The 15,401-nt window shown below is 42.3% G+C and overlaps 2 protein-coding genes across 2 annotated transcripts in view; both read left to right on the top strand.

Moving 5' to 3' along the window:
- The window catches only part of LOC139575813 (72 kDa type IV collagenase-like), a 29,774-nt gene extending 27,521 nt beyond the window's left edge, over nucleotides 1-2,253 (top strand). The window contains exon 13 of the mRNA XM_071401139.1: nucleotides 1,198-2,253. Within this exon, the coding sequence (XP_071257240.1) occupies nucleotides 1,198-1,304 (107 nt within the window). The 3' untranslated portion in view covers nucleotides 1,305-2,253. The remainder of the gene's footprint in view (nucleotides 1-1,197) is intronic.
- A 1,312-nt stretch (nucleotides 2,254-3,565) lies between these two features.
- LOC139575812 (lysophosphatidylcholine acyltransferase 2-like) lies at nucleotides 3,566-15,158 on the top strand. Its single transcript, XM_071401138.1, has 13 exons — nucleotides 3,566-3,834; nucleotides 4,315-4,457; nucleotides 7,035-7,252; nucleotides 8,215-8,327; nucleotides 9,127-9,187; nucleotides 10,343-10,436; nucleotides 10,725-10,779; nucleotides 10,996-11,078; nucleotides 11,175-11,300; nucleotides 11,561-11,714; nucleotides 12,135-12,233; nucleotides 12,548-12,689; nucleotides 13,611-15,158. Exons 1-13 carry the CDS (start codon nucleotides 3,724-3,726, stop codon nucleotides 13,784-13,786), a joined length of 1,575 nt encoding a protein of 524 aa, XP_071257239.1. The 5' UTR covers nucleotides 3,566-3,723; the 3' UTR covers nucleotides 13,787-15,158.
- Nucleotides 15,159-15,401: the final 243 nt, after the last annotated feature.

The following is a 15,401-nucleotide window of genomic DNA, read 5'->3' as shown; positions in this document are numbered from 1 at the left end:
AGAGTAGAGGCAGGAGGAGAGAGTAAGGAGAGAGAGTAGAGGCAGGAGGAGAGAGTAGAGGCAGGAGGAGAGAGCAAGGAGAGAGAGTAGAGGCAGGAGGAGAGAGAGTAGAGGCAGGAGGAGAGAATAAGGAGAGAGAGTAGAGGCAGGAGGAGAGAGTAAGGAGCGAGAGTAGAGGCAGGAGGAGAGAGTAAGGAGGGAGAGTAGAGGCAGGAGGAGAGAGTAAGGAGAGAGAGTAGAGGCAGGAGGAGAGAGTAAGGAGGGAGAGTAGAGGCAGGAGGAGAGAGTAAGGAGAGAGAGTAGAGGCAGGAGGAGAGAGTAGAGGCAAGAGGAGAGAGTAAGGAGAGAGAGTAGAGGCAGGAGGAGAGAGTAGAGGCAGGAGGAGAGAGTAAGGAGAGAGAGTAGAGGCAGGAGGAGAGAGTAAGGAGGGAGAGTAGAGGCAGGAGGAGAGAGCAAGGAGAGAGAGTAGAGGCAGGAGGAGAGAGTAAGGAGGGAGAGTAGAGGCAGGAGGAGAGAGCAAGGAGAGAGAGTAGAGGCAGGAAGAGAGAGAGTAGAGGCAGGAGGAGAGAATAAGGAGAGAGAGTAGAGGCGGAAGGAGAGAGAGAAAGCAAGGAGAGAGAGTAGAGGCAGAAGGCGAGAGAGTAGAAGGACTGAGTAGAGGCAGGAGGAAAGCGAGAAAGCAAGGAGAGAGAGTAGAGGTAGGAGGAGAGAGAGAGCAAGGAGAGAGAGCAGAGGCAGGTGGAGAGAGTAGAAAGAGGAGGAAGTAGTATAACACAGGAGGTAAATCTTAAGTCTGTGGCAGTTAACCAGGTTTTTTTTATACCCTTGCTTCTGACACACATATACTATACATCTTCCCTACTAAGAAACAGTGTTTGATAGAGCCAGCCTGTGCTGCTTCACAGAGGTACCTCTGTCTTCATTCTAATTAGCCTGAGCTCCTCCACCGCTGATTCCTGATTGGGTGTTTTTACTGAGGAGACGAGTGACATCATCATGTCCTCTTCCTCTGGCTGAGACGATAGTGTGTTACTAAGATATAAGCTTCTAGGGGACATATTTTACACCAGCTCGAATTTTCCCTTCTGGTGTGTAAGGCCTCGTGGCTTGCTCAAGGTGGAATTAGATGTATATTTGATGCACTGAATGTGATGATTTTGATGTACCTTGTCTCGTCATAATGTTTGTGTTTTCCAGATGACACCTACTTCTTCAAAGGTGCCCACTACTTCAAAATGGATGACAGTAGCCTGAAGATCGTCAAACTGGGCGAGATTACAAAGGACTGGCTGGGTTGTCACTAAGCAACAGTGAGACGCATAGACGTTGGCTAAGCTCTCAGCGGACTGATTTCCCCCATCCCTATCCAACCAGCCTATCCTGCACCCTAGCCTAGAAACTAAAGACACCCTCTAACACACCGTGGGACCATCTACACAGGCTGAACATAGGCAACAGGATTTTGTATTATATTACTGTGTGATATTATCAGTTTATGTGTTATGATGATGCAGATTTACTTTGATCTCTTTAGCCCGTTGTTTGTTATTAGAAACTCAAGACATCAGGAATGTCCACACTACATAGAGACAGGCAGTGTTGTACTGGAAGATATTCTCCTATATAAATGTAGCTTCATCTGAGCAGTATTGCATCATCTGAAGAATGAATGCTGTCTATATTTACTGCTATGTCTGCAATCTAGAGAGTACATGATACTGCAATAGAATGAGAAATAGTCAATAGTAATTTCAGTGTTGTGGAATACATTTGAAAATATGAATTTGCACAATATGTCTGGACAGATAATGGTGCTTATAGAAAATGCTTATTTGCATGATCCTATATTTGATATGCAGTTTTTCTACATTCTGTTCAGACTATTTTCAGAAGTAAGTACTTATAGACACACCTTATTCTTCAAATAGGGCTAGCACTTTGTATTAGACTATACAGGGGTACTGCACAAATATGGAGACCAAATTCTCAATTTTGTAGGATCTGTCTATTGTTTCACTGATGGTACAGGGAGATGAAAGGCACGGGCTGCCTAGAGACTGTATCTGGTTTGTTGTTGCATGATGGAGTCATGACAAGAGAAGTACCACAGAAGTATTGTGTACTAATCTTTTTGTATTGTTGTTTTGATACTGGTCATTTTGTTTTGATTCGTATGCTTTTTTATAATGCTTTGTGCAATGTGTCATTCTCTGTCTGTAAAATAATAAAGATGGATGGTCAATACATGTTAAATGTGTGTGTGTGTGTGTGTGTGTGTGAGAAACGCCCTTCTGTAGCCTACTAGTACACAATTTGTAATCAGTAAATTAATAGTTTATAAATAGGTGTAGTTCTAAAACGTTTTTTCTTAAGTACACTTCATACTGTATATTTGTATTCAGGTCCTTGTTGAGCCGTTCTGAGGGCCCTTACATTCGGTACCTCTGTGGTCAATGTAAATGCCATATTTGACTAACAGGTGACATCTTGTGGATGGATGAAGGTCTGAAAAACGCTTTGTTGTGGTTTTTATTATTGAGCAGAGCACGTCATCACGCCAGCCATAGTATGCCTTTGCACTGGAGATATGACTTAGTTAATTTCATACAAATGAACACAACAATTTGACCCCAATTGCTAAGCTGTGAAAAGAAAACTCAATGACTATTCTTTTTCTTCTATGGGTATTTCTGTGTTTTCTTTTCTTTAGGCCCTATATCTAGTCTATTGAATGCCACCCTAAAGTACATTAACCAATCTTGTAAAGTTGCTTCAGAATTATACATTTTGTAATTCAACATGAATATTTGACTTGTTCACACCATTTATTTCAGCCAATCAATTTCAATGTAAGGGGCTTTATTGGCATGGTGTGCAAATAGTTAAAGTACAAAAGGGAAAATAAATTAACATAAATATAGGTTTATTTACAATGGAGTTTGTTCTTCACTGGTTGCCCTTTTCTTGTGGCAACAGGTCACAAATCTTGTTGCTGTGATTGCACACTGTGGTATTTCACCCAATAGATATGGGAGTTTATCAAAATTGGATTTGTTTTCAAATTCTTTTTGGGTCTGTGTAATCTGAGGGAAATATGTGTCTCTAATATGGTCATACATTTGGCAGGAGGTTAGGAAGTGCAGCTCAGTTTCCACCTCATTTTGTGTGCAGTGTGCACATAGCCTGTCTTCTCTTGAGAGCCAGTTCTGCCTTCGGTGGCCTTTCTCAATAGCAAGGCTATGCTCACTGAGTCTGTACAGCATACATAGTCAAAGATTTCCTTAATTTTAGGTCAGTCAAAGTGGTGGTGTACTCTGGGGACTGTGTACTCGGTGTACTACACCGTCAAAGGGGACGGTACACCGTCAAAGGACGTGTGTACTCTGTTTAGGGTCAAATAGCATTCTAATTTGCTCTGTTTTTTTTGTAAATTCTTTCCAATGTGTCAAGTAATTATATTTGTGTTTTCACCCCACCACTGCTCACTAGGCAAAAGGTTACAATCCCACGTAAACCCAGTGCAGTAGGTGGGGCCTAAAAGTAGTCGAGGCAGAGTGCCAGATCACTCTCGTCCTCGCTCTACGGTTGTTGTGAACGATGTTATCGCAGCATTCGGAGAGCGAACAGAATTCGCAAGATTCGAATCGAGGAAGTGGGGTGATTGCAGAACTACTGTGCAATTCTAAAGCTTCTTGACGCCATACCGCGACCCGAGCGATAAGAATGACTCCCCGGAGAGTGTTCGCGCTACCCAGGCAGCAATCCCTGTTTCTTCCCGCCGTCCTTAATCCTTTTGTGCAGGAGGTGAAATTGGCCACGCCTGACATTATCAAAGTGAGTATAAAATGTAAAATAAATCGATTAACTCATTAATTTATCGGTCACGGAACTGGGGTTGGTATTCAAACGTAAACAGTTCTAGGTTGTCCTCTAGCTCCTCCGCTGTGTGTGTGTCTGGTGGTGCGTGACTATAGCATACAGTACAGGTACATAGCTAATCTAAGCCGATGAAACCCTGACAATCCTTTTGTAATGCCTTGTTATTGTGTAACACAAACAATGGAGGCATTTGTGTACCCTCTAGAAATTCCTCCAACCATGTGAATTTCTAGAATGAAAAGTCTATAACGTGCGTATTCCTTGGTCAATGGTTGCATCGTTGCGCATTATATGTTGGTTAGGAAATGTGTTTTAAAATGGCTCTTTAAAGTCCCTCTTTCAGTGGCATGAAGTCTGTAACCTAAACACGTTGTAGATCTGTAAAAAAAAAAAAACTGGTGTGTGTGTGATGTGTTTTTTTCTCTCTCTTTGCAGTGTGTATTCCGGGGAATCTTCCTGGTGCCTATCCGTGCCATCTTCCTGACTCTGGTTCTCGTGGTAACATGGCCTGTTGCTGTCATAACAACATTCATGCACCCTCTCAAAGGAGCGGTGGCACCGATGACCGGATGGAGACGGTAAATATACTGCAAAACACCATCCTGTGCCACTACTGACATACTGCCATTGGTCTGTATGTATAACTATATTTCAACTATGCATCCACTATGAGTACATTAGTCATTAGTTCCAGAGGATGTACAGAGCATTGTTGTTTATGACTTAAGTAGTTAGGCATATGGACAGTTCCATGGTAACAGAGTTTTGAGACAGGAAAGAAGATGAGCTAGCTGGTGTTTTGGACAATACAGACAAATATCTAATAAAGACAGCTTCAGCTACACAGTACAAGCTGATGTAGGCTACAATCCTTAACAGCTTGACAGTTCATTTTTTGTTGAGGGTGAACAAGAATTAAGTTAGTGTGAAATGACGTAGTTGTTACTCCTCCCTCCTTCCTGTGTTTCTCAATCCCACAGCTCTTGATGCGTAGGGGCATTTCTACATTAACAGAACTGCACACACAGCACAAACCATCATTCTTTTACCAAATGTTGCATGTGCACTTTGTGTTTTTGTAACATTTTCTGTGGAAATTGTTCAAAGTAGTCATTGTGCATATAGTTGTATGGTTTGTTTAAAGTGAAAATATGTAAATGTTTGGGCGATGGACCAAATTCACATAGAAATATGAGTTATAGATCTATCATTCTACTTGAAAGCAAGTATAGGATTTGGTAGATCTGTTCTATGTGCACTATTTCTATGCTTTCCGTTAAGTTTTGTTTTTGCGTCTATTACTTTCGGTTTTGTACACCCGTTTCAAACAGCTGAAAAAACTATTATTTTGATTATGGAAACTATATGTCACAGCGGTTTTGATGGTACAATGATTGTCTACACTATACTAGCTTATTTTGTCACATAAACTGAAATTAGGCTAACTATTAGAGTTTTAGCAACCAGGAAATGGCGTAGAGATTCCTGCATAGTGCAACTTTAACTTTGCAGTCATTGTTTTTGTTTGACCTAGATTTTAAAGTGAAATATCTGTCTCAGCATCACTCTGTTACCATGGAATTGCCCCTATACATCAAGAGCTGTGGGATTTTCACACATTGAGAAATGCAGGAAGGAGGGAGGAGTAACAACTACGTAATTTCACACTAACTTAATTCTTGTTCATCCTCAACTAAAAACGAACTGTCAAGCTGTTGTTTTTGTACCATCTCTTTGAAATGCAAGAGAAAGGCCATAATGTATTTTTCCCGCCCAGGCGCAATTTAGATTTTGGCCACTAGAAAAAAAACAAGCGTTTTGTACAAAGCAGTGTATGTACAAAGTTTGAAACTGATCCATTGAACCATTGCATATCTGTTAAAAATATTGTATCAAGACTGCCCAAATGTGCCTAATTGGTTTATTAATACATTTTCAAGTCCATAATTGTGCACTCTCAAACAATAGCATGGTATTATTTCACTGTAATAGCTACTGTAAATTGGACAGTGCAGTTATATTAACACGAATTTAAGCTTTGAAAGCTTAAATGCTAATCACCTCATGCTAATCACATTAACTGTCCTGTGGGGGGACACAGATCCTGTAGACGTTTTAAGGAATGTAGCCTACATCAGCCCTTTCTGTGTATTTATTTATTTGTTTTTGTTTAATGTTTATTTAACAAATCAAGTCAGCTAAGAGCAAATTGTTATTTAAAATGATGGCCTACCAAGAGGCAAAAGGCCTCCTGCAGAGACAGGGGCTGGGATAAATTTTAAAAAGTAAGACAAAACACACATCACGACAAGAGAGACACCACAACACTACATAAAGAGAGACCTAAGACGACAACACAGCATGGCAGCAACACATGACAACGCAGCATGGTAGTAACACAACATGACAACAACACGATAGCGACACAACATGGCAGCAACACGACATGGTAGCAGCACAAACATGGTACAAACATTATTAGGTGCATAAAACAGCACAAAGGGCAAGAAGTAGGAGACAACAATACATCACTCAAAGCAGCCACAAGTGTCAGTAAGTGTAAATGATTGAGTCTTTGAATGCAGAGATAGAGATAAAACTGTCCCGTTTGAGTGTAGCTGAAGCAGTCTTCATTAGATCTTGTCTGTATCGAACGAAACACTATCTACCTCTTCTTCTTTATTTCCTCAGAATGGAGGGTGTCATAGAGATATGTTACATGAGGCCTGATGCAACACATGATAAATAAACCAAATGTGTTCTTCTGTGACTCAAAAGCAGCCCACTTCCCTCTCTCTTTGATTGTATGTGTTGATATGACGTGACCACAGCTACATGCAGCTGCTGGTTGATTATCGCTCGTGTTCCGGTCTGTTTTATTTGATAGATGTTAACACTAACTAGCTGATGAACATGCAGCACCAACTTAGCTCATAACAACTTAGTACAGTACTACTGACCATCAAAAGGCTAAGTTGAGGTCCTGACAACACACAGATCTATGTTGACTGTAATATTGGTCCATTCAGATGTAGGCTATATGTATCCATGTTCAGTGTCTCTAGGTGAATATTCCTGATAGTATACAACTGTTAGTTTAATCTGTATAGTTTCATGCTACATGTCTGTTGATGTTTGACTCTCTGGTTCCCCAGGTTCATGTGTCGGCGTGTGATGGCGTTCCTGGGGAGGTCCTACTACTTCTTCATGGGCTTCAGGGTGGTGGTGAAGGGCCAGCAGGTGAGCAGTGCAGAGGCCCCCATTCTGGCTGTGGCCCCACACTCCACCTTCTTTGATGGCATTGTGTGCATCGTAGCAGGCCTGCCCTCCACTGTGTCCCGCACTGAGAACCTCGCCACTCCTATATTCGGCAGTGAGTGTTGTTTCTGTCCGGGGTTTTAGTAGAGGGTTAGGGTTAGTTTATTTTTTTAGAGTGTGTGTTTGTGAGTCAGCGATCAGTGTGTGTGGGTCTGTCAGCGATAAGTGTGGGTATTTATGCTGATTCTGTTTGCAGATTTAATATCCGTTAGTGTTTATCTGATGTGTGTGTTTCCTCTCTCCAGGGTTTGTGCGGTGCCTCTAGCCTGTAATGGTGTGTGTTAGTGCTGAGCGATTAACTGACAATTTTAACAACTAATTGACCAACAGTGATTCAATTATTTCATTTCCATTTCGTAATTTTTTTTCTTCTGTGAGCTCAATGCGTACATTGCATACATTCTCATACATTCTCTAGAGATAAATCAGATCCAGCATGAACTGTGTGATGTAGTAGGGAGTTGTAGTTTCCAACAGACCAATATTATATGTAGCTTAGTGCATAAAACGTGGTTATTTTACGCCTTCAACGGAAGACAGAAGAATGCGAGATCTTGAGGTGATATAGAGAGCAGATGTTGCTTCGTGAGACAAAAATACATGATTTTAGTGATTGATAGTTGGTATTCAGCAGTCATAAAGTATGTCTTATTTACTTTGAAGAACTACAAAATAGTGATTTTGTCAGACAGCATAGGTAGCAACTCTAGAGATGAGATGACTTGGAATGAAATAATGAAGCCATCAAATAAAACAAATGTAATATACACAACAACTGAAATATTTTATTAAAGTAATGTGAATAAATGATGGTTAATAAGTGATAAGCAGTAATGTGCAGTCACTACCATCATGGGACTTTTATTAATTGTTTTATTCTGTGTAACGGCATTCAACCCACATAATGCATAGTGCATTTAATCTTACATTTTTTTATCATAATCGAAACAGTAAAAAACACTAATTGCTCAGCACTAGTGTGTGAGTTTATGATGTGTGTTTCCTTTCTCCATCCAGGGTTTGTGCGGTGTCTCCAGCCGGTGCTGGTCTCCAGACAGGACCCAGACTCCCGTAAGAACACCATTATGGAGATAGACAGCAGAGCCAAGTCTGGAGGCCACTGGCCACAGGTCTGTCGCATGCATATACACACACACAGTCTTGAATAACCTTGTGGGGACACACAATTCAGTCCCATTCAAAATCCTATTTTCCCTAACCCCTAACTCTAGCTCTAGCTCCTAACCCTCAACCTAATTCTAACACTAATTCTGACCTTAACCCTAAACCCCCCATAAATACCATTTGATCTTGTGGGGACTAACACAATGTCCCCAGAGGGTCCATTTTATTTCTTCATTTACTATTCATGTGGGGACCTCTGTTCCCCACAAGTATAGTTAAACACATACACATACACACAGCCATTTGAAATGTTTTATCATAATTTATCATGTCTTGTCTAGCTAGTAGTCTGACAAGGAGCTTGGGAATGAAACATCACGCCTTTTCAAACCAAGAATTTGCCTTGTAAACTTTCTCTCGCGTGACATATCCTTCAAACACAATTTCTGTTGCTTCTTCTTTGTGACAGAAAGTCTGCTTCATTCAGCATAGAATGAAACTCTGGACTAGATCCATCTACATTGTCAGTGGTGGTAGCTTAGTGGTTTTGAACATTGGGCCAGTAACCGAAAGGTTGCTGGATCAAATCCCCGAGCTGACAAGGTAAAATTCTGTCATTCTGCCACTGAGCAAGGCAGTTAACCCACTGTTCCCTGGGCACCGAAGACATGGATGTTGATTAAGGCAGCCCCCCGCACCTCTCTGATTCAGAGGGATTGGATTAAATGCAGAAGACACATTTCAGTTTTACAACTGACTAGGTATCTCTTTCCTAAAATAAACATTTAGTTATTTATGTTCCAGATCCTGGTCTTCCCTGAGGGGACTTGTACAAATCGCTCATGTCTCATCACTTTCAAACAAGGTAGGTTGAACTTCACTACCATGTTTGTTTTTAAATAGGAGTAGAAACACCTTTGTGTGGATCCAAGGTATCAACTTATACCAAACAGTGTACTGTTGATAGGGTATGAACATCATGTGGGACCCTACAATGTCCATGTTGTATTACCACTTAACAGGCTGGTTGTCATTTGTTTATAGTGGAGACAGACAGCCTTCCAGGCAGTCTGCTGGGAGAGACACACAGTACCATCCACACTAGTGGTGTCATTTACTTAATGCAAATTCACTTGTAAACAAATGGCAGAGATAGGGCCATCATGCGGTTGCAGAATGGTTTTCATTTAGCTTCTTTCTGGGGTGCTTGTGTAACCGGTGTGAAATGATTAGCTAGTTAGCTGTGCACCCTAGTAGAGTTCCAATCAGTGACTTCACCCGCTCTGAGACCTTAAAGTAGTTGTTTCCATTGCTCTGCAAGGGCTGTGGCTTTTGTGGAGCGATAGGTAATGATACTTCGAGGGTGACTGTTGTCGATGTGTGCAGAGGGTTCCTGGTTCAAGCCCAGGTTGGGGCGAGGAGCGGGACGGAAGTAACACTGTTATAATTGTTTTGACACAACACCTCTTCATTTACTCCCAGTATGCTACATGCTATGTGCCTCATTGTGTGGTCAGTCACCTGATGCACACACAATGGGCTTCTCCAGAGTGAAGGGGCCTGAGGGTATCCATTACTTCCTGAAACAGAACAGTAGCCATAGTGTCATGGAATAGATTGCACGGTGTGCTAATGAATTTCAGAAGGAAATGACCATCAATTACACTCTATGGCATGTTACAGTTTTTGCATAGACATTTGCATCTAACTGAATTATTTTGTTCTACTACAGTGCCAATAGCCAAACCCACAGACCAAATACTAGTGGCTTCCTTACAGTACCTATTGGTATATTGATCAGGGTTAGATGAATCCAGCTTCTGGTCTTGTTATTGGTTGGACGTGTACTGTGGGTAAATGAGTTGTCATCGGCTGCACTCTGTCCAATTAGTAGACTGTCTGTGCTCCTGTGTTTGCACATATAGGTCGTGTGTGTGTGTGTGCTCATTAAGTTAGAATAGTAGTCAGTGCTGGTGCTGGAGGTCAGTAGGGTCTCACTCTGTCCCTCTCTCCCTGTTAGGTGCCTTCGTCCCTGGGGTCCCGGTGCAGCCTGTGGTCATGAGATATCCCAACAGACTGGACACTGTGACTTGGACTTGGCAAGGCTTCAGCTCGTAAGTCTGCAGTGCACTCAGTGGATTACAATCATCAGTGTTGCCTCAACGCTTCGACGCTACATTTCCCCTGTTGTTTTCTGTACAGTCTCTCACATTGCAACTATGTTCCTGTAACTTCTCCTCATGCGCCATAGTTAGGCCTCAAACTCTGGGAATAGAGATTTTCACTGTTGAGCGATGAATTGTTTTTCAGTTTAGTGGGCTTACATTTCAATCTTGTTGTATGGGATTACCATTATGCCCTTTGAATAGAGGTGATGATGATTTGTGGTGATGTTCTTTCAGGAAAACCCTGCTGCTTCTCACTCTGTCTCAGCTCTACACCAATGTAGAGATAGAGGTTAGTATTAACACACTACACAGGAATACTTACTTAGAAGGCCAAGAGATAATGACTTCATAACACATTCATTAGCAGTACCTATGTGTTATGTATGGTTTATAAAGGTGTTATGTATGGCTTATGGATGTGTTATAAAGACCTTATCTAGGTAGCCTTCCAGTTAGCCTGTACTTCCTGATTAGTCCCTGTTTTGGCCTTTGCCCTCTCCTCCAGTTTCTTCCTCCAGTTACCCCTACTGAGGAGGAAAAGAAAAGACCTGTGCTGTTCGCCAGGAGAGTACGAAATGTTATGGCCCAGTAAGTGTGTGTGTGAATGGTATTACAGCATTTAATAATAGCTTCCTTATGTCTATTCTTACCCATCTCTTCAATGCTATCCCTATGTGTGTACAGGGCCCTGGGTGTGCCAGTGACGGACCACACATATGAGGACTGTAGACTGATGATCTCAGCTGGGGAGCTCACCCTGCCAATGGAGGCTGGTCTAGTGGAGTTCACTAAGATCAGCCAAAAACTTGAGTAAGACTGGCTCCTCTGCCGCTCTAATACTGTGCTATTGCCACTGTGGCAACACACTATGTCCTGTTATGTACTGTTGTGTCACCCACTGGCAAACTCCACACTGAAGTAACACTGCCTTACACAATACTGCTTTATTTGTCCAACTGCTACATCAGCAATTGGTAATAGTTGAACAAACACACAGACCTACACCCTCTTCCTCCCCTGAGTAAGTCCTTGTGTCCTGCCCTCCTCCTTTCCTCCCCGGTCCGCCTCAGCCTGAAGTGGGACAACGTGAAGAAGGAGCTGGAGGGCTTTGCAGCCGTGGCCTGCTCCTGTAAAGGAGGCCGTATCACCATCCAGGAGTTCGCCAGCTTCCTCAAGCTGCCCATCAGCCCCGTCCTGCAGGAGCTGTTTGCTCTCTTTGACAGGGTGAGAGCCAGTCACATCTAGTTCGGCTCAATCTCTCTTCCAGGCTTTCCTAGGTTGTGTTGGATTGGTGCAAGCTTGGCTGGAGGAAGTCTACACCATATTTCTTGCAACATTCCTTTGAAATCCACAAAGGGAAGTGTACGACTGCACTATTCTTTCGAAGCGTAGAGAATCAAACCACAGCCATTCTGTCTGTTCTCTCCAACCTGTGACTGGATGGGCTAAGTAACTGAGGATTTAGTATGCTGTCCCCCACTGCTTTGTTCATAGAGAGGGTAAACAAACTGTCTGAAGAAATAAAGGAACAATTGTTCATCTTGGAAAAACATAGTGTATTTGTAGAGTATTGTAGTCCACTGAATGCAATGTGTAGTCTGGCTTTGTTAACTGATACTTAGCTGTCACTCTGTCTCTCTCTAGGATTTAGATGGCACCATTGACTTCAGAGAGTATGTCATCGGTGTAACCATCTTATGTCGGCCAGCTAACACCGAAGAGGTCCTCCGCACAGCTTTCCAGGTTCGGCCAATAAAAACCCTGCTTGTTGCGAATGTTGCCGTGTCACATTTAGCTGTCCAACACATGACATTGGGGCGTTGGAACATAGCTGACGCAGACTGTGTCTGTGAGGTCTACCCATGGTTTGGAAGCAATAGAGGAGCACTCAGTGGCTATGATGAAGTCAAATATCTGTGGGAGGGTATTGTGTTTTGTAGTTGTGAGGGGAACATGAAGTAGGTTTGAAAGCCACACGGTCATAAGAGCAGAGTCTCGATTTCAATAAGCAAGCCTATGTGTTGTCATTACTTAACTAATGGTCTCCCTCCTCTCAGCTGTTTGACACTGACGAGGACCAAAGAATCACGCATGAAGAGTTCTCCTCCATGCTTCGCTCTGCTCTAGGCGTGTGTGACCTCAACGTCTCCAAACTCTTTAAGGAGATAGATACAGACAGCTCTGAATTCATCACTTTCTGTAAGTAGACCCTTGTCAAAGGTTATCTGAAGTGGAGGACTCCAGCATGAACTAAAGGCAGCTGACTGCTTGCCTTGACACCATAGAAAAGGCCGGGTTGAGCCTTGGATCTCTCCATTTTAGAAATATAGAAAGAGAAATACTATATGAATTTGAAAGTGGGATATGACTATTTGTATATATATATAATTTTTTTTACCCCCTTTTTCTCCCCAATTTCGTGGTATCCAATTGTTAGTAGTTACTGTCTTGTCTCATCGCTACAACTCCCGTACGGGCTCGGGAGAGACGAAGGTCGAGAGCCATGAGTTCTCCGAAACACAACCCAACCAAGCCGCACTGCTTCTTAACACAGCGCGCATCCAACCCGGAAGCCAGCCACACCAATGTGTCGGAGGAAACACCGTGCACCTGGCCCCCTTGGTTAGCGCGCACTGCGCCCGGCCCGCCACAGGAGTCGCTGGAGCGCGATGAGACAAGGATATCCCTACCGCCCAAACCCTCCCTAACCCGGACGACGCTAGGCCAATTATGCTTCGCCCCATGGACCTCCCGGTCGCGGCCGGCTGCGACAGAGCCTGGTCTCGAACTCAGAGTCTCTGGTGGCACAGCTAGCACTGCGATGCAGTGCCTTAGACCACTGCGACACCGGGAGTTTTGTTTTATCCTTTGTTTTTAATTCCCATAGGAAATTAACATTACTTTCACCAAAAGTAGCCCATTTTAAACAACAACTTTGTGGAATTTTAGTTGATTTTTATGATGTAACAGAATTGCTTCTTTAGTCACTGACAATTTGAATATAGTTCTGATTTGATCCTCTCTGAAACTGAATTCCAGGTATTGTGAGCATTGATAATATACCAGATATACTACTGTAAGTTCTGATTTGATCCTCTGTCTCTCCATTTCCCTCTCCAGCCGAGTTCCAGGCGTTTGCCCTGAACCACCCAGAGTATGCCAAGCTGTTCACCACCTACCTGGAGCTCCAGCGGTACCAGGCCCTCCAGGGGGTGGAGTCAGAACTCTCCTCCACCAATCACGTCTCCTCTGAGGACAACCAGGAAGAGAGCATCTCTGACAAGAAGGACGACTAAGTCTGAGGCAGAGACTGTCGTTGTGTTCGAGAGCATTACCATACATTTTGCTCAGTAGCTGATCACTGGCTGATCTAGCTGCAAACTGACTGATCTACTGTTAATAATACAGTTATTTAAGATCCAAGGTGATTTGTTGATCAGTAAGTCTGCAGTTGCTGACTGCAATGTTGTCGATCTAGATCATGTACAGAGACGGAACTCTTTTTGAGCTCTCAGTTGAATACACAGACAGACAAACCACTGATGAACCACAACAGGGTCTTTTCTATTGCACTGATTTTAGAGAACTGGAACCTCGTTTTGACAGCATAGCAAAGTATTGTGTTGACCACATAGGAAATAGGATGATGTATGTTTAAATTAATGTTGCTTTTCTGCGATAATAAATAATATATTTTTTGCTTAAATTCTTTCTATGATTTTTTAGTGCCTTAAAAAGATTTGTAAGCAAGGTTTGTAAGAGCTATTGGTTGTGTTTCTGTACAGATGGGGTGGAATCATAGACCTCCAAGTATATTTTTTCAGATCCTTGTTGATGGCAGTAATGTGGTCATAGGAAGGATGAACAATATACGCATATCCACTTAATCCTAATGATTTTAGGAAGTTGCTCATAGCAATGTTAAACTTTTTACCAATGTTTTTTGTAGATTCCCCTGCTGATTCTGATTTAAGGCATCCCATTGTTTCGTCATAGTTTTGCCTCTTCAGATGAAAACTACCTTGTGCCAGCCCATAATGTATGTAAATGACCTGGATACCCTTCTGAGATGACTGTATCCTGTACTCTTTAATGTGTCTACCTGTTCACCTCTGTTTTCTACAGAGTTTCCTTGAAGATAACTGGAAAGGCTGCCAAACGTTGCTTTTGTATGAGTTGAAAGTCTTTAATGTATGACTGGATTGCAGAAAATGTCATTAATACATTTTTCTAATGATATCAACCCAATCTGGCAACCCAGCAAAGGAGCAATAATACAAGCTATAAGGATACATGCTGTGCTTGACAGTTTTTCCACTGCTCAGGGACACACTGTAAGTAGTGCTGCTGTATAATTAGCTAAGGCTTTTGCTTTGCATCTGTTTCTATTTGCATTTCCATTGAAGAGTGATGTTGCTGAGGCAGCAGTGGAACCTTATGGCTTTAGCCAAACTAAAGCCCGAGCATCTACTGGAAAATAAGGCAATTTGTGAGCAAAAAGGCAAGTGTGCCTAGTAATACATACCCCCTGGAATACACTGTTGTATGGTTTCAAGTTAACTAGCGTGCATTGTTATTTATTTAGCAGAGCGCGTTGTTGCAATTATGTTAATGTTTGTGAACACAGCAAACTTTCTTTTTTTGCAATAAAATCCAGTACAATTTTAACTCTTCGATGACTTGTATTTTATAGCTTTTAAACTTCTGTAATTAGTATTTTTGCTTTCAACTTTCTTGTTCTAATTATGTGTATTCTCCCTGTTAGTGTACTGACTTGTGTGTATGTATGGTTGTTTGACTCAGTTGATTAGAGCTTGGCATGAGAAACTCCAAGGTTGGGTGTTCAATTCCTGTAGGGATCACATACACATACTATACATGTGTGCACTCACTTTACTGTAAATCCCGTTG

This window comes from Salvelinus alpinus, chromosome 5 (genome assembly GCF_045679555.1).
Source record: "Salvelinus alpinus chromosome 5, SLU_Salpinus.1, whole genome shotgun sequence".
Taxonomy (NCBI): Eukaryota; Metazoa; Chordata; class Actinopteri; order Salmoniformes; family Salmonidae; genus Salvelinus; species Salvelinus alpinus.
This window is presented reverse-complemented; position numbering and strand designations above follow the sequence as displayed.